At 36.5% G+C, this 24,003-nt stretch overlaps 1 protein-coding gene across 5 annotated transcripts in view; it reads right to left on the reverse strand.

The window, feature by feature from the left end:
* NOC3L (NOC3 like DNA replication regulator) overlaps positions 1-24,003 on the reverse strand; it is a 48,197-nt gene that overhangs the window by 18,150 nt on the left and 6,044 nt on the right. For 2 of the 5 annotated variants that reach the window (XR_280760.5, XR_010578051.1), the window contains exons 5-21: positions 23,639-23,695; positions 22,091-22,221; positions 20,030-20,191; positions 19,456-19,549; positions 17,276-17,451; positions 16,433-16,561; positions 13,632-13,763; positions 12,097-12,177; positions 11,660-11,760; positions 8,706-8,778; positions 7,778-7,841; positions 7,619-7,690; positions 7,082-7,263; positions 5,948-6,076; positions 5,120-5,217; positions 1,990-2,074; positions 748-1,650 (exon numbers count right to left, since the gene is read on the reverse strand). Coding sequence is in view for 1 of the 5 variants with exons in the window: in XM_005565985.5 (XP_005566042.3) it covers positions 1,522-1,650; positions 1,990-2,074; positions 5,120-5,217; positions 5,948-6,076; positions 7,082-7,263; positions 7,619-7,690; positions 7,778-7,841; positions 8,706-8,778; positions 11,660-11,760; positions 12,097-12,177; positions 13,632-13,763; positions 16,433-16,561; positions 17,276-17,451; positions 19,456-19,549; positions 20,030-20,191; positions 22,091-22,221; positions 23,639-23,695 (1,895 nt within the window). In the remaining 4 variants the exon portion in view is untranslated. Of the gene's footprint in view, positions 1-585; positions 1,651-1,989; positions 2,075-5,119; positions 5,218-5,947; positions 6,077-7,081; positions 7,264-7,618; positions 7,691-7,777; positions 7,842-8,705; positions 8,779-11,648; positions 11,761-12,096; positions 12,178-13,631; positions 13,764-16,432; positions 16,562-17,275; positions 17,452-19,455; positions 19,550-20,029; positions 20,192-22,090; positions 22,222-23,638; positions 23,696-24,003 lie in introns of those variants that run through there. The other 3 variants (XR_012417976.1, XM_005565985.5, XR_012417977.1) reach the window with 3 other exon arrangements.

Here is a 24,003-nt window from a genome sequence, read left to right on the forward strand (position 1 = left end):
TAATTTTGTGGTCCCACTGTGATTCTCCATATGTATAACAAGAAAATTAAAGGCATAATACAGCTGTGAAATAGCTGATGAGTTTCTATTTTAAGCTGATTTTTCACCAGAAGTATAGTTTCTGCTGCCAAACTAAAGTATAAATGTATTTGTATATGTTTGGAAAATAAATGATTTGTGACATGTATTGGTCACTTGTGCTCTGATGGGGATAGACCCTTTGGTTATCCACATATTTATCACATTCCTGGACTTTGTTTTATATCTAAAAGGTGGACTAAAAGCAAATATTCATATGCTGAATCATACCTTTCTCATTAAATAATCAAGCCTTAAAAAATGTGACCTCAGAACCACTTTTAAAATCATATACAATATGCTAAAAGACTAACATACACTGTTAAGCTCATATCCTCTCACTCTGCTGGAATAGTAAAGGAATTTTCCACTTTAGTTTACTTTATGCAAAAAAAGAGCTCTAAGCTCCAGAGTAAAGTAACTGGCTGCTATGACTTTGAAACAGTAAGAGATCTCTTTAGTTGGACTGCTGTGCTTTTTTTAAAAAATTCTCATATCACAAGAACAGGAAGCAGAAACAAATGGCTGCTTTATTCAACTATTCACAATACAGAATATTTGTAACTTAGTCACTGAAACACGCATTTCTTAGGCCACTCTTAGAATATGGGAATAGCTGTTACATAAAATACTGTTTTATAATTACGTTAAGAAGAAAAAGCATTTTACCTGTTCCAAGAGGGGGAAAAAAGCTCCTCATTGAGTATCCTTTGTCCCTAGAATAGAATGGTGAAGTCTTGGGCCTGGTTCTTCTACCGTAGAGCGATTCTTCCCCAGTCACCCTCCAGGGAATGACAGAAAATGTGAAGAACTTCAGAGACTAGAATCATATTCAAACTTTCCTTGAAAGTAGCTATAATGAACACTAATACCTTTTTTAAAAGGCCAAATTAGGTAACTTAAGTGGATCATCCAGCAAAAGCCAATGAACCTGAATACCGGCTGTTTTTTTCTTTTCTCAAAAATCTTCATAAAAATATATTAACTCAAATTTAGAATGCTTCTCATTTCCATCCACAGTATTGCAATGAAAATATTTAAAGAGTATTTAGTTATAAAAAGTAGCTAAATGTCTTCTCATGGTCTTGATTTTTCTGTGCTCTCTGCCCTAATTTTAATATAGCAACTGCACTTCAGTAAGATCCAGTCCAAAGATCTTTTTAAAAAACTATAATGCACGTGAAGCTTTTAAAAGGCAGCATCATTAAGAAAGTAATTTCCAAATACTGGGGAGAAAAAAGGCTTTGACCTCCTTGATGAAATGCCATATTCAGAATAGGGGCAGAACCCCGTGCCATGCCAAGGGTCATTCTTCCTCCTCTTCCTAGTCATTCTTAGGAAGCTTTCCTTGTATAAAAAGAAAAAGTCCTAAGTTAACAACTCATCTTTATGTACATCTGCACACACAAGTGTACAAGAAAGTCCACTGACTTCATTCCTCTACTAGTGTAGTGATGTTTTCAAATATTTTGTGAAATCCAGAGGCAATTCAGTAGCAACTTCACTGGAGTATCTTTTGATTAGTTGATTTAAATCTTCATTCAAAAATGAATCCCCCTGTAAAACTTTACCCTGGGAAAATATTTAAAGTATGAGTTAGAAATTACTTATGCTATAAGCTAAAGTCAACCTGTGAACAAAGTTGAAAATGGCAACAGCTGACACCAACACATGCAACACAATGACAGATGCTTGGTAAGTCTTGGACATATCCTATATTGAATGAAACAGTTTCATGACCATCTCTGTAGAATTTCAACCTCAAATATCCATCCTATGATGAACTCCTAAACATTAAAAATAAAAATAAAAATAAACTGCCTATAAAATAACTAAGCAAACTGGAGTTAGAGTTATTGAGATACATTGGTTTCTATCTCTTCTTTTAAAAAAATGAAAAATATCCCATACCTTTATTTTGGGGTTTGAAGATTCAACAGGAGGATTGAATGTCATTTCTGCCATGCTATACGCCTCAAAAAGTTCAGCAGCAGATCTAAATCACAAACACAAATGTAAAGATACCACCACATCTGTGTAACTCAAAAATAATTAGATTATACTCAGAGAATGATTCATTCTTAACCCATTTATTAAGGTATAAGATAGTCCTGCTTTTGAAACTAACCAACCAACCCAGTCACTTAACAAATTCTAAATTCCCACGTAATGTCAACATTATCCAACTAAATCCACCTCAGAGAGGTTTGGTATACATTAGCAATACAGGCATAGACTCCAGAGAGAAAGCTAAGCTGAAGAACTTCAGTTCAGTGTGATCAAATCCCAACCCACTGATAATGCAACTGAGTCTATCTTAGTCATGGGAGCCAGAGGACTGAAGCATGGAGTCATTCTCCATAGACTTAGAACACAGCTCAACTCTTTGCTACTGGCCTGGATAAAAAACAAGGAAAGGCCATTCAGGACAGAATACATGTCTATACCCATGGCGTGTAAATGAACCCTTAATGACTTGGAATTAGCTCACACTCTCCAAAACAGATAGGCAAGGGCCTACGAGGGTAGCAATTAGGCTCACATCCCAATACCCATTCTCCAGAAGCCCACTATGAGTCTCCTTTCTTAAGCCTTTGGGATAAGCCCATTCCTCATGCTTCTCCACAAAGGAAACATCTTTCCTTAGCAAAACTGCTAAGGAAAACATGTCATATAACGATTATGAAGAGTGACAAAGAATTGTTTTCTTCTTTTTTCCTCTTTTAAAAAACAAGGCTGTTGGGGTGAAGACTGGGGACAGGTGAGAAGTGTGAGGGAAGAAAAAGTAAATGGCCATTTTATTTAATAAGGACAAAAGTTATCTCCACCCTACTCAGAAGGAAAGCGTTCATGGAAAACTGCAGAGCTCTTGCCTCATGTAGAGGAGGCAGCAAATGACTGACTACTGTCATGTAAAATACAAGCCAATGTCACCAAACCTCCCAGTATTTCAAGAAAAGCAGGAAATGTGAATTTCAGATGAATTCTTTCAATATTTAAAAGACAGCAACTAATTTGATTTTTTTCAAACTCTTGAGGCCAGAAAAATCAGCCTGGCCCAAAGGTCACCAATCTGAGATCTCTGAATTATAGAAACCAATGGGCTTGCAAAAGGAAAAAACCTACAGCAAGATATTAATTCTGGGTAATAAGTACACTGTAAGGTGCTGTAGTTTGAATGTGTCCCCTCCAAAATTCAGACATGGAAACTTAACAGTCAGTGTGATGGTATTAAGTGGTGAAAGCTTTAAGAGATGAAAGCCATGAATGGGATTAACCCATTTATGCCTACTACTGTCCTAAGCTTGTAGGAGTTATTTATATCCTACTGCTCAAGGTCATCACCCAAGGTCTGATTTTTCACACACAAAAAAATTTGCCACCTCTGGCATAAATGGGTTAAAGTCTTTATAGAAGAGGCTTCATGAACTTAAGCTGTGGCCCTGCTCCCCTTCTGTCCTGTCTGCCATGTGAGGGTGTAGGGTTCCTCCCCTCCAGAAGACACAGCAACAAGACGCCACCTCAGAAGCAGAGAGGCGCCCTCATCAGTCAACCAAACCTACCAGCACCCTGATCTTCAACTTCCAGCCTCCAAAATTGTGAGAAAATAAATTTCTGTTCTTTTTTTTCAGACAGAGTTTCGCTCTTGTTGCCCAGGCTGGAGTGCGATGGCGAGATCTCGACTCACTGCAACCTCCACCTCCCTGGTTCAAGCAATTCTCCTGCCTCAGCTTCCCAAGTAGCTGGGACTATAGGAACCCACCACCACGCCTGGCTGATTTTTGTATTTTTAGTAGAGATGTGGTTTCACCATGTTGGCCAGGCTAGTCCTAAACTCCTGACCTCAGGTGATCCACCCGCCTCGGCCTCCCAAAGTGCTGGGATTACAGGTGTGAGCCACCGAGACTGGCCCTCTGTTGTTTATAAATTACCCGGTCTTAGGCATTTTTTATGGCACCATAAATGGACTGAGGGATTTTTTATACCATTTTCTCTCTTTCTCTGTATAACTGAAGTATTTCCTGTCTGTATGTAAAAAAAGGTAATTACTGGCTGGGCGCAGTAGCTCATGTCTGTAATCCCAGCACTGTAGGAGGCCACGGTGGGCAGATTACCTGAGGTCAGGAGTTCGAGACCAGCCTGGCCAGCATGGTGAAATCCCATCTCTACAAAAATTACAAAAATTAGCCGAGCATGGTGGCGGGTGCCTGTAATCCCAGCTACTCGGGAAGCTGAGGCAGGAGAATCATTTGAACCCGGGAGGCGGAGGTTGCAGTGAGCCAAAATCGCGCCATTGCACTCCAGCCTGGGTGACAGAGCGAGACTTCCTCTCAAAAAAATAAAAAAAGTAACTATTATTTTTTCACCTTTCTGCACTTGTGAAAATTTTCTAAATCAACAGTTCAGGGAAAAGAAGATTCTTTTAGGAGGACTTTTTCCTCATCTGGGTGTGAGGTGGGTGCTGGAAGTACCCATCCAAGCTGCTTACAGGTCAGAAGGTAGTCTGCAAGGGCCAAAAAAAGAAACAGCTGCCCTTCTGGATGGCAGTGTTCCAAAGCACCTCTTTTCTTCCCTATCCTCACTGTTTTTTTTCTCCTCTTCTTGCCCTAACAGGACCATTCAGAAAAAAAAAAAAAAAAGAGACAGCAAGAAAGCAAGGAAACTTAATTTGGTTGACTTGTGTTTTATCTTCACATGAAGCACCTATAGCCATAGATTATTCATTGTTGAACCTGAGTGATGGGGGGCATATGGACATTCACTATACCATTCTACTCTCCTGTATGTGTGAAACTTTTCATGATTAAAAAAATGTTTTTCAAGTTGAATGACATAAGAAGAAAAAAAATGTTTTAAGTGATTAACAAAATCATAGCATGTTTTCTTTCAGAACAATTCAGGAATATGAAGCAAGACCAACCCAGATACCCAACTGGCACTTTACATTGTGTAATATATTACTTTATAAAACAGACTTCTCATAGTAAGTGGCTACCAGCTGAATTTTGTAGTTTTAGAATAAGGCAATGCTAAATATTACCTTCGACTCAACTCTGGTTTGAGTGCTCCAGAGCCTTCAGAAGGTGCTCCAGCGATCAGGTGGGCTGCAAATCTCTGCACTATGGGATGATAATGCCTCTGAAGGGGAAACAGGACAATCACATTTTGCACAGGTCAGTCCTTTACAAAAAAACACTAGCCACAGCAAAGATTTTCTTAAATGAAAGTACACCAAATTTTTTTTTCATCACCTATGTACAGTATATGTAATTCATTAGAAGCACATAGCCACAGAAATATTATCTTTGCTCATAGGATTAAAACACAAATCAAGTTACCAGTGAAGTAGTTTATCTTGCTTTTACAATATAAATAGAAAAATCAAAAAGCAATTCCTCTTTCCGAGTGAAAAAAGTTAATTTACAACAGGTTACCTGCCACTTCTATTTTCTACAAGTCTCACTCTAATGTTGTCCACACTGTAGGATCACTGTATAGGTGAAACCATCTTGAAACAGGGCTTACTAAAGTCTCCTAGGATAGGACTCAACAGAAATGCACCTGCTAACAAATCCTCTGAAGAGTGTTAGGGAAAGATTTCAATAAAGGGAAAGATTTCAGTAAATCTTCCACAACCTCACCCCACAGAACTGACAGTTTTCTGCTTCCTTAGAAAATGTACCTCAACAGCTTAAAAAATAGTAAGAGCAAAGTAAAATGTAGCATACTAACACAGGAATTCTAAAAAAAAGCAGCCCCAGAACAAAATATAATTAAGTACTCTGGCAATAACAACTATTTGAAGAAAAACTGGAAAACAATTGTTCACACACATCCCCAAAAAGAAAAAAACGAGGGCCACTCTTACCCGCAGAGCGTGTAGTTCCCACAGAGCAGTGTTCTGAGCATTGCAGTATTCAGGCTCATCCAGTTCAGGAAGGAAAACTCCACTTCCCTGAGATTCACTGTCAAGCAGTAGATCTGTTTTGGGGAAAGTCTGCAAAAATGTCACATAAAAAGAATTGGTTAAATTAACATTGTTAATGTAAAAGGTGTTACTGGTTTGTAGTTGTATTTGCATTTAAATTTATAGTTGTATAAGAAGAGCTTTAGCTCTTTAGGTGTAAAGTGTTTACACCTAGTTTTAATAAAAAACAATTTTAAGTTTATATCGTAAGAACAAAAGTTGCAAAAAAAATTTTATCTTTGTCTTTAAAATGTTATCTTGCAAAAGAAAACAATATTCTTTTCACCTTGCAATCCCACTTTTAGAAATCTGATAGAAATAATTACATCAGATAAATACAAAAAGATATTCACTATAGCATCATTTGTAATAGCAAAAAAAGAAATAACCTATATCAAGAGAAACAGAAAAACCAGACTGCCTACATTTGAATATCACTTCTACCACTGACTGGCACTGCTACTCAAGACAAGACACTTAACCTCTCCGGACCTCAGTTTTCCCACATGTAAAACAGGAAGAAGAATAGTAGCTACCTCAGAGTTATGAAAATTAAATTTTTGTAAGGCATAACAGTGGAAGGCACATAGTCAGAACTATGTGTTTGTTAAGCAAAGAACTAAATAAACCTTACATAGACATTAAAGAGATAAGAGTAGTGACATTATGTGTTTACCACGATTAAAATGCTAAGGTTAAAAAAGTGGTAGAATATATAGCATAATCCTCTTTCCATTAAAATACAAAGTTGTGTTGTTTCTATGTGTATGTGTTTATATATGAACTTTAAAAGACTGCTGGAAAAATACCCACCAAATGATAAATGGACACCCAGCTAATGACACTCTGAGAAGTGTCAATAGGTACAAAATGCTTTTTTTCAATTTCATGTAATTCTTTTGTCACCTGATTTTGTTACAAGTGTGAATTACTTCTGTAATTGAAATAATATAAAAAGGGGGAAAGACATGCATCAAACAAAAAAAATCACTGCATTATAAGAACTTAGCTCTGTTCATTTGTGTCACTACTTACATGCATTAATATTCTGGTAGTTGCTAAAATGCCAATACTTGAATTTGGAAGAACATGAAGAGCAAGGGTACAAAGGCGTTTGATGAAGGCAAGAGCTCGCTGCTGAGAAACTTGCTTTCTGCGCTTAGTTAGCATGACATCAAGGCACTGGAGTACAATCTCAACACCTTCATTGGTAGCACCTAAAACAGCAGACATATCCCTCAGAGCTGTTCTCATTACTTTTCCATTATGCAACTGGACTGAACTTCAGATAAACCCAAGATAAACTTTTGTACCTGTCCCAAACCATTTCTCTAATCAATGAGGTAGTGCTATATTGCTAAGGAGATACAGCGGGCTATACTTACTGCATCTCCAGTCAATTCCAGAAGCTCTTTCTCCAAGTCTTACGTAAGATTAAATACAGATGCATGGCACTGGCAAGTCAGCATTTTATGTACCTGTTCCTATTTCTCATTTGTCTACAATGACTGGTCATAACATATTCTTAAAACATAAATACATATAAAAGAAACATTATCTAAACATACATACCTGCATGTAATTTGAATAGTGTTTTGTAGAGGTGTGTGTAGAATTTCATTGGATCAATATTCAGAACATCACCTTTCAAATGACAATAAACACCAATTAGGTATGTTGTAGCATTCAAAGGTAAGGCAAACAAAACTTAAGATTAAGAAAATATCTTACCTTGTCCAGAAAGAATATGAAAAGCAGTCTGGACACAGTGAAGACTTTCTTGATAGCTTAGGTCCTTAAAAAAAAGGGGGGGGGTGAGGGGGGATGGAATATTAAGAATGATAATTACCATTTATATCTTTTAAAAAGGCCTTTAAGGCCAGGAGCAATGACTCATGACTGTAATCCCAGCAATTTGGGAGGCTGAGGCAAGCAGATCATTTGAGCCCAGGAGTTCCAGACCAGCTTGAGCAACATGGCAAAAACCCATCTCTACAAAAAATAGAAAAATCAGCCAGGTATGGTGCCACACACCTGTAGTCCCAGCTACTCAAGAGGCTGAAGTGGGAGGATCGCCTGAGCCCCGGGAGGTCGAGGCTGCAGTGAGTTGTGGTTGCACCACTGCACTCCAGCCTGGGCAACTGAGTGAGACCCTACCTCAAAAAAGAAGAAAAAGACCTGCAAAGGTTAGCTTTAAGATAACCTAGTATGAGGCAGATTGACAGGGTGACTATAGTTTACAATAATCTATTATCTATTTCAAAATAGCTAGGAGGGAAGAATTTGAATGGTTGTCACATAAAGACACATATTTAAGGTGACTGATATCCCAAGTAAAATCTTTACAAACTATATTATACAAATATATTTAATTATCACATACACCCTGAAACCATGTACATCTATTATGCATCAGTTAAAAAACAAAGAAAACAGGTCAGGCAACTCTCCTGTTTAAAACTCTCCAATGTTTGAAAACGTTCTACATCTTGATTATGGTGGTAATCATATGATCATAGGCCTTTGTCAAAATTCATAAACTGTACATCTAAAAGGGGTGAGTTTTACTGTATACAAAATATATCTCAATAAACCTGACAAATTTTTAAAATAGTAATTACCATTTATATCTTTTAAAAAGTAATTTGTTACTACTTACACCAGACTCGATGAGAGTATGAAGAACTACTAACAGATCATCAAAAAATTCCACATTTATAAGGTGAGCAAACCTGGAATCAAACAAAACTTAATCAATGAACTAAAAGCAGAAATAAAGCTGGTAGAAATTAAGCTTGACTCTAAAACTGTATTTTTAATATTCTTTATTTCAAAATGTTAGCTATGAAAGAGACGGCAATTATTGATACTTTTCATTAATTCAGATTGGCCTAGTCAACAATTCATGCACCATTGAACACTAAACTCAGTAGAAACATATAAGGCATTGAACAAACCAAAAATATTTCAAAAATCCTTCTGCACTGAGAAAGAAATTACCAGAAGCAAACAACTTCCTGAGGAAAAGTTTACTAGGTATCCAGCAGGACCAGCTCTAAGACAACAGGTGGTGGGAAGAGAGACGAGGAAAGATTCTGCTGCTTCCAAGAATATGGACCTTATGACAGCTTTAAGGATAAAATGGAAAGAATACTGGATCCTTAATTACCTGCATGATCCTGGGTAACTCACTTCACTGTCCCAGGTCTCTATTTGTAGAAATAACTGAGACCACACAAGAGGGTAAAAAGGAATCATATGAGCTGCTAAATTTGAGAGTTACTCCATATACTATATTAGACACTGAAGTAGGTTAAAGTCAGGATATCTCTTCAATATTAGTGAGGAGTCTTTGATCTATGTAAATCGTAGAAGAATAAAAGACCTTATGAGTGATATATTCCATGCGTATTAGTACAACTTTTTGGAGAAGCAATTTGGCAATTATTTATCAAAATTTAAAATGAGCATACCCTCTGATCTGGCAATACATGCACACATGTGCATGAAGATATACACATACACACACACACACACACACACACGTGCGCAAGTATTTCCAGTGCAAATAGGGGACTGACCAAATAAAGTACAATATATCTATAAAATGGAGTATTATAAATTTTTTTTTTTTTTTGAGATGGAGTATTGCTCTGTCGCCCAGGCTGGAGTGCAGTGGTGCCGTCTCAGCTCACTGTAAGCTCTGCCTCCTGGGTTCACGCCATTCTCCTGCCTCAGCCTCCCAAGTAGCTGGGACTACAGGCGCCCACCACCACGCCCAGCTAATTTTTTGTATTTTTTTAGTAGAGATAGGGTTTCACCGTGTTAGCCAGGATGGTCTCGATCTCCTGACCTTGTGATCCACCCGCCTCGGCCTGGTATTATAAATTTTTAAAAAATTAAGTGATATATACGTGATAAGGGAGAGGTACCAAAAGTAACTGTTTACAAAACCAAAAAAAAAGCAAGTTACAGGACACTAAACATAGCATGATTCCATTTGCATGAAAGATGGCAGGCAGGCGGGGTGCGATGGCTCATGCCTGTAATCCCAGTACTTTGGGAGGCCAAGGCGGATGGATCACCTGAGGTCAGGAGTTCGAGACCAGCCAGGCCAACCTGAGGAAACCCCATCTTTACTAAAACTACAGAAATTAGCCAGGTGTGATGGCACATGCCTATAGTCTCAGCTACTCGGGAGGCTGAGGCAAGTGACTGCTTGAACCTGGGATATGGAGGCTGTAGTCAGCTCAGATTACATCATTGAACTCCAGCCTGGGCAACAGAGCAAGACACTATCTCCAAAAAAAAAAAAATGATGGCAGATGGCATGCAGACAGACTACATACATATATAGGGGGGGAGCTTGCAATTTTAAATTGTATATTGTTTTGCATTTTTAAATTTTAAATGTTTTAAATGAGCATATATTATTTTTTAAACTGTTTTAAATAAAGGAATTAGTCATTAAAAAACAAATAGCTGGGTCGAGCATGGTGGCTCACACCTATAATCCTAGCACTCTGTGAGGCCAAGGCTGGAGGATGACTCACTCAGGAGTTCAAGATCAGCCTGGGCAATATGGTGAGAGCTTGTCTCGATTTAAAAACAAAAACATCAGGTCCTACACAATGTAGTAATAATCCCTTCTCTGATTAGCCTCTTTGAAGATTTTCAACCACAAGGACCATATCACCATATAAGGAAATGCATACCATTGCCAAATAGCTCCAGTCATTAGAAAGTAATTTCTTATGATGAACAGAACTTGCCTTTTCTATATCTTCTAGCCATCAGTTCTATTTCCAACTCTATTCCTAAAGCTGTGCTGCCCAACAATGGTAGCCACTAGCCACATGTGGCTATTAGGTACTTAAAATGTAGCTAGTCCAAATTAAGACACAAGCATAAAATAAGTGTTCGAAAACATGTGATGAAAAAACACCAAACATCCCATTAATGTTTAATATTGTGTTAAAATACTTTAGATAAATCCAGTAAAATATATAAAAATTAATTTCATGTGTTTTTTGCCTTTTTAATGTGGCTAATAGAAAATTTTAAATTATATATGTAAGTTCACATCATATTTTTACCAAATAGCAATGTTCTACAGGATACCACCTCAAAAAATTGTGGAACGCTATCATGACAACCACAACCCTTACTCTAGCTCACATCCTGACAAGGCCATTAGTGCTGAGTGAATACACAGAAAGATCTATCTTAGCAGAAACAGATTACACAGAACTAGAGAAATGATGTACAGCCAGGTTAAAATAGACTTAAGAGTCATCGACATGATCCACTCAAACTATGACGATAGGCAATTGACTACACAGTGCAGAAAGAGTCAAGAACTGAGAGATTTAACCTTAGGAACACCTCGAATTTAATAGGCAGGAGTTGGTAAAGGAGATTTTAAAAATAAAAGGTTTGAGATGAGAAAATCAAAAAAGCTCACTGTTATGAATAGCTTCAAGGAAAGGATGGTGACAAACAGAAAGGAATGAGAACTGAGGATAACGGGCCATCATTAGGGAACCCTCTAAAATTCTTTGGTCTTTCCTGTTTAGAAAGAATCTAAAAGATTTCAACCTACACAGCCCTTACTTGGCAAGACCTTCTAGAACTGCTGGCAGGAGAGGTGACCTCTGGGCCTTCTTCAATATTCTGAAGTAGGTTACAAACACAATATTCAGAGTCTCTGTGTGCTGGCAGAGGAGACAGACAAAATGACTTTAGGATACCCTGGTATGGTTTCTACTGAGCAAGCATAACTACGACTTCAACAGGTTAAACTTCTTTTTCCCTACCCATGCCTCCCCACAACGCAATCTTTGAAATTTTTAACAAAACAGAACGAAGACATACATTCTGTGACTTCATAAAACTAGCACTGATCACATCATAGTTTTCCACACACCACAAAAGTCACACATCTAAGCCTCATGAAAGAAACCAAAATTACACAGCTACAAGCTGAAACAATAAATTTCTAGTTTAAACAACTTAACATTAAAAGCATAACAGAATATGAAACTGCCTACCAGTTTAAGTTTTTTCTCAGCACTCTCTGAAGCTTCTGCCTCTCGAAGCTCTCGCTCTAGTTTCTCTTCTGCTTTCTTCCACTGAAAATAGATTGAAAAAAAAAAAATCTAAGAGTATATACCACAGAGTGAAAAAAGCAGAGGCAGAATACGTAAATGTCATAAAACACATACAGTAATACCACATATTGTCTATGAATGCAAATATAAACAAAAGTAGAGAAACATGGACTGGAAGTATACACAAACCAAATTAAAGATGGTGTCTCCTGGGAAGAAAGCAGAAGAATGAAATTGGAGACAGAAAAGAAATTCCTACTCTCTAACGTACAGTTTCTCTCTTTTCCAGGAAAAAAACTAAAGTAAATCTATTAATATTTGCTCACTCTAAATAGTAGGTATCTGGGATATGCTATCATTTTCTGTAATTAAAGTTCTTCAAATGAAAGGAAAGAACATGTTGAGCCCAAAATAGTTAAATCACCTATAACTTGGAAGCCAGTCACCAACAATACTTCCCTAACATATTTACATACAATGCATCAAACCAGATACTATAAAGAAATTCAATAAAATATCCTTTTTCTTCTACTTCCTAATGCTGTAAGAGCAGTAAATGATAATTTCTAAGCTGCCTGAGGCACAGGGAACTGAGAAATTGTTTCCTTCTCTCATGAGAAGTTGTTAAAGAGCTGCCATGTTCTTACTGGTCTTTGTTTCCCCACCACATCTATAAACATGCTCTTCCTAACAGAGCTATCCAACCTGCATTAGGATAGTATGATATAAATAGTTAAAATATTTATCTTCTTTTGTTCACAATTATTAAGTCTATTTTGATATTTCCATCATGTTTTCAAACTTAGACCCATTCAAACATGAATATCCCGAGATTACTTTTGTTTTTAAAAGCAACTTGATCACTCTAATAAACTGTTTAGAAATGTTCTGAGCTGTGATAACAGTAATAGTGATGATGGTGGTGGTAGTAAAAACTAATGTTTATAAAACCTGCCAAGTGTTTTATAAGCATCATCTCATTTAAACTGCACGATTACCTGCAAGGTAGGTACTATTAGCCCCATTTCTCAAAAAAAAAAAAAAAAAAAAGTTTCCAAACTTTCAGTAAATAAACAAGGGGCTGAAATTTCAACCCAAGTTTAAAATACAAACCAATAAAGAAACAAGATTCAATTAACAGAAACTCACTTTGCTGCCAACTTCATGTGAATGCATCTTTTCTGTTAAGTAAGGAATCTGTGTATCACAACTCTAAATTGATCTAAAAAGCCAAAGGATAAAAGCCAGCATGGCAAAAATATCTTTTCATCTATTGCTCTCCTTGCCAATCATTATCAGTTAAAATTGATTTAAGAAAACATTTTTTTGCAGTAACTGGGAAAGATAAAATTCTCTAAATGATATATTTCAAAACTTGTATATTTATGATTTAACTGATTTTTACCTGTGACTATAAGTTTAAGATCAAATAAACAGAAAAATTTAAATGAAACAAAAGGGGAAATAAGTCAAACCTTTCTCTGCATTCTTGATAGAGATTTTCTCTTTTCTTTGAAAGTCATAAATTTTTTTGGTTTATTAATGTCTTCTGTATCTTTTTTCACTTCTACTTCCTTGATTCTTAGGCATAAAAATGTTTTTAACATCTAATATTGAAAAAAAACACAAATATACAGCTTAATATTTATATTGCCCTCAAAAACTTTACACAGAAAAGTACTTGACAGTGTTATTTCCCTCATTCAAGAAAAAAAACCTTCAAGCATCTTTTATAACATTTTACACCAAGTTCTTTTATCTGTATGCTATATTCAATAACTTGTGTCTACGGAAGGACAGGAGCAAATACACAAAAAGGACACTAGCAAATACTAGCTAAATATACAAAACTTTCTTTGCAGTTTAATGAGTATGAGGAAGAGAGAACACATGCCAAGAGGATGACAAAGAGAAAATAGGCCAGAAAAAGGTTTGGACCACTATGGGAGAAGAAGATACACAAACTGCTGGGCTCTATCGCCAGAGTTTCTGATTCAGTAGGTCTGAGTTGAGCCCCAGAATTTGCATTCTAATTCCCAGCTGATGCTGGTTCGGGGACGAAAATAAAAATTATTGCTTTATGCCACTCAAAAATTCAGAAACTAATTTAGAAACTGGTGTTTTTGTGTGATACAGCAAACTTCTCATACTCAAACACTAAGAACAAAAGGGGTTTAAAACGCTACTTTCTCTGGATGAAATCACCCTACCGACCTCCTGCAGGCACAGAAGCATTCCTGGAAAAAACCTTGAGAAATACAGGTTTGTATTATTTTGATGTTCCAATATGCACATCTGGAAGAAAGCTGAGTTTTTGAGATTAGAGGACTAAAAGCACAGAACGAAACAAGGAATAACTAAAGGCATAAAGAGTGAACCTGAAGTCATTCTAGGTATCAGAAAGATCAACTCTGAATATTCTGTAGGTACTGTATGTGCTCAAAATATCACCTACCAAGGAAAAGTAACTCCAAGTCAAAGGATGTGTTTTTATTCTAGCATCACGAAAGTTAAAGAGTTCTCCTATGGCTGAGTTTCATGTTTAAGCCTTATCTGATTGCTCTACAGTTCTGACTAAAGATGCTAAATATGTTCTGTTACTTTCATTCAATGTTTGTAATTTTAGCAATTCAACTGAAATCAGTTTTAAGAAAATAAAAAGGGATCTGATGCCAAAGGAAAACTGTGAAATCCAGAAATAAAATGGTAGAACAGCTTAACACCCAAAACTGTATTACTAAAAACAAATTAAAATATCTAAGACCCCAATGAAGAAAACTATAAAATTTCACTTAGGAACATAAAAGTCTTAAACAAATGGCAAGATACAATATTCTTGAACAGAAAAAAATCAATTCTGTAAATATTTTAATTCATCCAGACTAATCAATACATTGAATCAATTCTAATCAGATTCTCTGTGTGGGCTATTTTGAGGGAAGGAAGTGAAAAATGGATTTTAAATTGCCTGGAGTAATATACTGAAATAAATAAGAATATTTTGGAGAAAAAAGAATAGTCATGTCTTTTATCAATCATACCCTTTCTGATAGTATTACGGTACCAGGTACCCAAATATACTATAGATATAACACAATAATTAAGCAGCATTTTATATCAGCAGAAAAAAATGGTGATGAAATAACTGGCTGTCAAATTATTTCAAATACATACATATTTAATATACATTAAACTATAAAATACATATTCATTACATACATTAAACACAGATATTAAATCTGTACTCATACCACACATATAAAGATGTCAAATGGCTTAAATATTTAAATATAAAAATTAAAATTAAAAATCTTAGAGAGACTCCGTAAATTGGGATTGAGGAGACTACGTGCATAACAAAAAATATATCTCCATATATAAGGCTCAATACAGAAGTAAAAGGCAGAGTAAAAAAGAGAAAAATCTGCAACATATGTAACAAAGAGTTAATATTCTTATTATGTAATACAAGCTCCACAGGCAGTTTTGTTTCTTTTGTTACTATTTTATTCCCAGGACCTAAAAAAAGTGCCTGGCACATAGCAGATATTTATTAAAATGAGTATGTACTAAAAACTCATCACAAGTCACTAAGACAATTTAAGAGAAAAATTGACGAATAATAAGCAGTCTGGTAGGTGAAAAGTTTATATATATATAAACTACCAGACTACCAAAGATTAAATAGTAACATTCTGAGCAGGTAGGAGGGAAATAACACTCCTAGCAGGAACACAGTGATTAAACGTTTTTGAACAACAGTTTGAGTTTGTAAACGTGATTACTGTTAGATCCAGCATCTACATTTTATAAGTTTAATTCACAAAATACTCACACAATATTAAAAAATAGTAAGGTCAAAATGTTCTCAACACTGACTGTGGCAGCAAAAATCTAGAAAAAACTCAGCTGTTCATCAATTAGGGCACACAATGGAATACTCTGGTAGGCACTAGAAAGAATGGGATAACCCTATATGTAAGTTCACAATATAGAAAATGAAAACTGTTCTGGAACAGTTTTCGAAGTACAAGCCGATTTTTTATTTTAAAATATAAGCAAGTATATATGACTATATCTGCATAGAAAAACACCTAGAAGGATAAATACCAAACTGTTAATAGTATCAAACATTTCAGGAGTTAACATGTTAAACACTTAAAGAGCTTGAATACTTTTTACTTCATATGCTTATAAGGAATAAATTCCTCATAACAACTGAAAGTCAACTTTGTAATTTAAAAACAAAATGCAAAGTAAAAAAAGAAAGGCTCACCTCTGGCCTAACTTCATAATTTCTGCCCTTCACAAAACCAGAAATCACTTTAATTACACCAAGAGAAGCTTGGCCTAATTTATCTTGCTTAAAGAGTTTCTTTACAGCTTCACAACACATTTCAGATATCTGAAAAATAAAATGTCACACTTAACCAGCGTTTCTCAACCTTAGCACTACTGACGTTTTGGGTAACAGAAATCTTTGTTGTAGGGGGACTGTCCTAGGATGTTTAATAGCCCCCGTGGACTTTCTCCACTAGATGCCAGTAGTTAAGACTATCTTCACCACAGTCATCACAACCAAAAATGTATGCAGACATTACCTAATGTTCCCTGGGGGACAAAACTGCTTCCTGTTGTGAACCACTAAACTTATGTTCAGATAAATTTCTTCAGAGAGAGTGTTTAATAAATTGATATTATTTTAGCAATAAATAACTTCAGAAGAATTTTGTAGGGGGAGAAAAATCACATGGTGCGTAATTTTCTTTTTTTTTTTTTTTTTGAGACAGAGTCTCGCTCTATTGCCCAGGTTGGAGTGCGGTGGTGCGATCTCAGCTCACCGCAAGCTCTGTCTCCCGGGTTCACACCATTCTCCTGCCTCAGCCTCCCAAGTAGCTGGGACTACAGGCACACACCACCATGCCCTGCTAATTTTTCGTATTTTTAGTAGAGATGGGGTTTTACCGTGTTAGACGGTATGGTCTCGATCTCCTGACCTCGTGATCTGCCTGCCTCGGCCTCCCAAAGTGCTGGGATTACAGGCGTGAGCCAACGCACCCGGCCCACATAGTATATAATTTTCTAAGGAGGACAGCAATAACCATTTATAGCAACTCACCGATTTTGACACGTCATTCATGAGAGGGACAATCAATACGATAATGTTGTTGTGAAAGTTAAAATGGGGTAGTGCCACCAACAGCTCACACAAGCTCTTCACAGCAACTTCTGCCAGTCCTTTGTATGCCTTTAAGGAAACTACATTACTTTTCTTCAGCTTCCTCTGCTTCCAATCTAATCAAAAGATAACTGTAGTTACTTTACTCATTGGTCAAAAGTTAAACTGGCTTTCTTTTACAAACAATGTACATTTTAACACACATAAACACACACACATCCATACCCCTTAAAAAAAGACTTCATACGCCAGGCATGATGACTCACACCTGTAATCCCAGCACTTTGGGAGGCCAAGGCGCGCAGATGACGAGGTCAGGAGATTGAGACCATCTTGACCAACAGGGTGAAACCCCATCACTACTAAAATCCAAAATAAAAAAATTAGCCAGGCATGGTGGGTGGCACGTGCCTGTAGTCCCAGCTATTCAGGAGGCTGAGGCAAGGGAATCACTTGAACCTGGGAGGCAGAGATTGCAGTGAGCTGAGATTGCACCACCGCACTCCAGCCTGGCAACAGAGCAAGACACTATCTCAAAAAAAAAAAAAAAGAAAGACTTCATAATGGCTTGATCAGCTTAGGAAAGGTCCAATATGGAGGCTACTAATTGCCACATATAGGATGCAACTGAGCATTTGAAATGCAGCTAGTCCAAATTAAGATATACTCTAATTATAAAATACAAACCAGATTTGAACTTAGTACTAAAAAAAACAGAGAATGTAAGACACTAATTTTTAAAACTGATTACATGTTGAAATGATAATCTGAATATATATAATGTTCTGTTAAAATTAATGTCATTGCTTTTTAGTGTGTCTGTATTTTTTTTAAATGACATATGTGGCTCATGTTATAGTTCTATCAGACAGAGATGGTTACACAAAGCTCCCAGCTTTCCAAACAGTTCAGAAATTCAGAAACAAAAGAAAAACTCCCAGGCTCTCTCACTGGAAAAACAAATGCTAATAGGGTGCCAGCTGGAACACCAGAACATAGAAGCAATATCCATACCACCCACCCCCACCCCACTATACTCTACTACCTTTATGCCCTTATTAGGCCAACAGGATTCAGTGGTCCTGTTCCAGCTGATAGCAATGGGTGATCCTTACTAAATAAGCTGGGTAAATGAGCCAATTAGGCCAAATGAAAGCACCTGGCCTAGGCAACCAACTATCTTCCCTATTCCTACCCCTATTTTTTCTATGTCCTTCCTTTTCTGAAGAAAAAGAGTTTAAGAGTTTATTTGGGATGCCAAATAATTGACTCATAAACCCATTTTCAAGGCATGCAAATATCCATTTCTAGTTATCCTTCTATTTATTTATTCATTTCTTTTGAGACAGGGTCTCACTCTATCGCCCAGACTACAGGGCAGTGGCATAATCATAGCTCACTGCAAGCTCAAACTTCTGGACTCAAGTCATCCTCTCAGCTCAGATCTCCAGTAGCTGGGGCTCTATAGGCCTAGGCCATCATGCCTAATTTTTTTTTTTTTTTTTTAGAGACAGGAGTCTCACTACATTCCTCAGGCTGGTCTCAAACTCCTGGCGTGGAGCAATACTCCTGGCTTGGAGCAATCCTCTTGCCTCGGTCTTCAAAAGCACTGGGGTTACAGGTGTGACCCACCACACCTGGCCTCTAGTTATCGTTCTTCCCTGACTACCATGCCTCCAAATAGAAAACAGCAGAATAAATCCCAACTGTTCATAACAATATATTTTGTTAAAAGCATTGTCAACAAAAATACAACTGCTTACTAAAAACTGCAGCAATAATACTAATAGTTGATAAAATATAGTATATAGCACATGCTAGGCACTGTTTTAAGCACCTCATATCTACAAACTCAGTTACTTCTTACAATAATCCTGGAAGGTGAGTGCTATAATTATTTCCATTTTATAGACAAAAACTGAGACACAGAAAGACTATGTAATTTTCCCATCACATAGGTAGTAAGTGGTGGAGCCAGGCTTTGACCCCTGGAAGTCTGACTCTAGACTCTGTTCCTGATCATACCTGCCTCTCACTACACAACACAGAACACTGTACAGAATTCACCTTCATGATCAAGGCTATGTATGCTACATACTTTTAAGATACATTTAATATACCTTTAACCATTTGTTCCAGATTTTCCAAATAAAATTTGTACTGGCTAACCAGGCCTTCTTCAAATTCTCTTAACTTCTGTGTTTCTTTTCGGGTCTGAAAAGACCAAAAAGGTCAATCATTTTTTAAAATCAGAATATTAAAACCCCAAAATTAGTATAAAATATGGTTGTCTAGTATACACCCAGTACTATTAAAAAAAAAATGCAGCAGTCGCTTAGGCCGGGTGCGGCAGCTCATGCCTGTAATCTCAGCACTTTGTGAGGCAGAGGCAGGTGGATCACCTGAGGTCAGGAGTTTGAGACAAGCCTGGCCAACGTGGAAAAACCCCGTCTCTACTACAAACACAAAAATTAGCTGGGCCTGGTGGCGCATGCCTGTGATCCCAGCTACTCAGGAGGCTGAGGCAGGAGAATCGCTTGAACCGGGAAGGCAGAGGTTGCAGTGAGCCAAGATCACGCCACTGCACTCCAGTTTGGGCGACGGAGTAAAACTCTGTCTCAAAAAAAAAGAGTCTATCTCTCCAAAACGTTCAGTTATTTTAGATAGTAATTATATCTAGCAATCTAGCATTACCTTAGTAGATTTTTCTGCTTCTGTGAGGGGCCGGATTTTATATGAAGGAGTAATATCTTTAAATAACTCCATCAGAGAAACAATTACTAGCTTTCGAACAGTAACAGCCACATCAGGATCTTGTTCCATCAGCATAGAACGTAATTCTTTCAATTTTTTAATCTGTTAAAGAAATAGCTTATAAAGCTAGAGAAATCATGGCAAAACAATTATGAACAAAAAACAGCCCCACATCCGGCAAAATAAGCGGAATTCACACGACTCCAAGTCTAGTCAAGCCTCACCAAACTCCAGACACTGCTCACTTTACCAAGAGATAAGTTGATAAAGTTACAAGGTAATTGTATTAGTCCATTCTTGTGTTGCTAGAAAGAAATGCCTGAGGCTGGGTAATTTACAAAGAAAAGAGGTTTATTATGGCTCATAGTTCTGCAGGCTATAGAGGAAGCTTGGTGCCAGCCTCTACTCCTAGTGAGGCCTCAGGAAACTTACGAACAAGGTAGAAGGCAAACCGGGAGCCAGCATGTCACAGGAAAGATAGGGGAGGTGCTAGGCTCTTTTAAACAACCAGCTCTCACATGAACTACCAGAGTAAGAAGTCACTTGTTACCACAAGGATGGCACCAAGCCATTCATGAGGGATCCACCCCTATGATCTAAACACCTCCCACCAGGCCCACTTCCAACATCAGAGATCACATTTCAACATAAGATTTGGAGGGGACACACATCCAAACTATATCAGTAATCATATTTTTGTTATATAGTTAGAAAAATATAGACCTTAAAAAACTAGTTTAAATTTATTATTTAGCTATTTTGGGAAATTCTTTTTAGCTGGATTTTCCTAAAGTACATGTCTCCTATTTTTCTAAAAACACTTTTCAAAATATACTAAAATGTTATATACATTAACCAAATATATCAATCATACACATGAATTAATCAGGAATTACATATAATATAGCCACATTAACTTTAGCTTCAAAGATAATTTCTATGGCATAATGCAAAAGGTGGTTTTGATTGCTTTGATAAACTACTATTGCCTGTGAGCATAGGTTCCTGAGTAGAAGATCTGGGTTCCAATTCAGTGGCTGTTAAAATCTGGAACAAATCACTTGGGTTTTTTAATGTTCAATTTTCCAGCTGTAAAATTAGATCAATCTCTTATGCCTATGGTTTTGTAATGATTGAGAGAATACAAATAAGAAATATTCCAAATCTCTCTTCCCTAATTCTGCTCTAGATCTTCCCCTCACTTTATTAGAAAAGGACAAACACTACTCTAAAGCATTCCCACATGAAATTTGTTTCCACAAATGTAAATCATTTGATACACAAATACTTGTTATAATAGTATGCCGGGGACACCAACGTAACAATAATAATAGTATCATTTTATATGACTTCATGTATATTTCATCATATAACCCTCACCACAAAGTTTTGAAAAAGATACTGTCCTTTTTTAGAGATGAAAGAGTCTTGGATAAATAACTTACCCAAAGTCTCACAGATAGTACTTATCAGGGCCAAGATTAAACCTCAGATTTCTCTAGTTCATGTGTTATAACCATCACTAACTCACCACTATACACATGGCACAATAACACTTTTAACTTTGGCTCTAGTTCACTTAAAATATTTTCAACTTACAAATATTCCTGAACTAATTCCATACACTTCCCTGTAGCGCGCTCGTTTTTAAAAACTCCACAGGTTAGTCAAGCAAATTTGCAAACAGGTTCCTCCTCCCTAATACAATTTTATAGACTTAAATATTTTTAGAGTTATAACATGTCCAATATTTTCATATAAGAAGATGAAGAGAATAAGATTCAGAGAATTTAAGTAACTTTTCTAGGATTACAAAAGAAATTAAGTCCAGACATAGCATTAAGCTAAGATTCTGTCGACTCTCTTACTCTAACCCAGCTACTATGTTTAGTTAATGCTTTTCCTTTTAGTGTATGCTTACAGGTAACAAGGGAATCTTAAAATATTAGGCATTTACACCATACCTAATATAAAAAGCCTAAAGAAATTAATGCCACCTACATTACTTTCTGGATCTGATAATATGGCAGATGCCAAGGCTGCAATATGCATCTTCTTCTCCTGTAATTTCTTCTTTCTCTTAATCAAATGTTCTTCTATGGTCAGCTCTTGAATAGGATCTTCAGTGATCTCTAAAACAGATTAGATGTTCCCTTACATATTCCTCTACTTACAAGTGTCCAAGAATCTTAATATTTTATAGTAATAATAATAATGATGATAGCTAAGAATTTTGCCTTTATTACTACACATCATCTCCTCAACAATACAGGTACTATCATTAGCCCCCTTTTATAGATGAGAAAACTGAAGCAAAGGAAGAGAAAATAACTTGGCTAAGCTCATAAACCAAAGGGAAACAGGAATCAAACTCAGGCAGTCTGATTCTAGAGCTTTTTTTTTTTTTTTTTTTTACAGACAGGGTCTCACTTGTTACCTAGGCTGGAATACAGTGGCACTATCACAGCTCACTGCAGCCTCCACCTCCCAGGCTCAAATAATCCTCCCACCTCAGCCTCCCCAGTAGCTGAGACCACAGCTGTGAGCCACTATATACAGCTGATTTTGGTATTTTTTGTGGAGATGGGGTTTCACCATGTGGCCCAGACTGGTCTCGAACTCCTGGGCTCAGGTGATCCTCCTGCCTCAGCCTCCCAAAGGGCTGGGATTACAGGCATGAGCCAGTGCAACCAGCTTAGATCTCATATTCTTAGCTTCTATGCTAATAAGCCCAAAATAATTCTTATTAATTAATGAATAGAATAATCTGATTTAGTCTCTTTTTAAGTACAGAATATTCTTCTTTGTTTTCAACACTATATATTACTTTACACAAACTAATACTTCGTAGTTTTGGGCTACAGAAAAACATGCCCGCCTTAAGAAATTCATAGGGAACTAGATTTAATCAACACTAGCATAATCTGTAATGGTTTTATGATGGGTGACTGCAAACAGTTAAACAGTTGACCTGTAATTCATTTTTGCTATTAATGAGGTCTGCTAAGCAAAAGTAAAATTTAACTAGATTGTTCTGTCACAAATTCCAAACTAATATAATTTCAAACAATAAAATGCATTATTTCAGTTCAATTTTGATTAAACTGTCCTAGATAACAGAAACTGACATTCAATTATATGAAACATACACAAGCATAATTGCGCTAAAAACAAACCAAAATGACTTCACACTACATAATCGCTTTTGTAATTTAAGGCTAAAAAGTTAACAGTTATTTGTATAAGTTAGTCTTTCTCTTACAATTAAAAGGAATTCAGAACAGTAATAATTAACAAGACACACTTCATGTATGCCTAGATACCACAAATATGATTGTGTAAAATTTTCCATAATTAAAAAAACAAAGAATCTATTCATAATTCCACAAGATGAAGCTTTCAAATGTGGAAAAATATTCAAAATGACCTTGAAATGAGCAGTACTCCAAAATGTACCTTCCAGATTTTATCTAAAATTAACTCACATTTACTATTAAGCAAAAAAACTACTTCTCAATTCACAATTTAGTAACTGTAAAGACATATTACCTTCCTCAAGTTCCCTCTCTTCTTCTTGATCCTCTTCATCTTTGTTACTATCAGTAACTATATGGAAAACATGTGTATTAAAACTGTGATATATACTTAAGTGGTAAAACTAAAGAAATGCTAGGAGGTGATTACAATAAAACTCAGGATAGCAATTACTTTTATGGGAAGAGAGCAATTAGTGATTGAGGTGAGCACAAGGGAGGTTTCTAGAAGCTAGTAGTAATTTTTTTTCTTGTCTGGATGGTAGTTTTATAGGTATGCACTTTGTTATAAACCACGTAATTTCACATCTTTGATATCTGAACTTTTCTGTTTTATTTCACATATGAAAGATACATTAAAAAAGAAAGCTAACCAAGAAC

The sequence above is a fragment of the Macaca fascicularis genome, chromosome 9 (genome assembly GCF_037993035.2).
Source record: "Macaca fascicularis isolate 582-1 chromosome 9, T2T-MFA8v1.1".
Classification (NCBI taxonomy): Eukaryota; Metazoa; Chordata; class Mammalia; order Primates; family Cercopithecidae; genus Macaca; species Macaca fascicularis.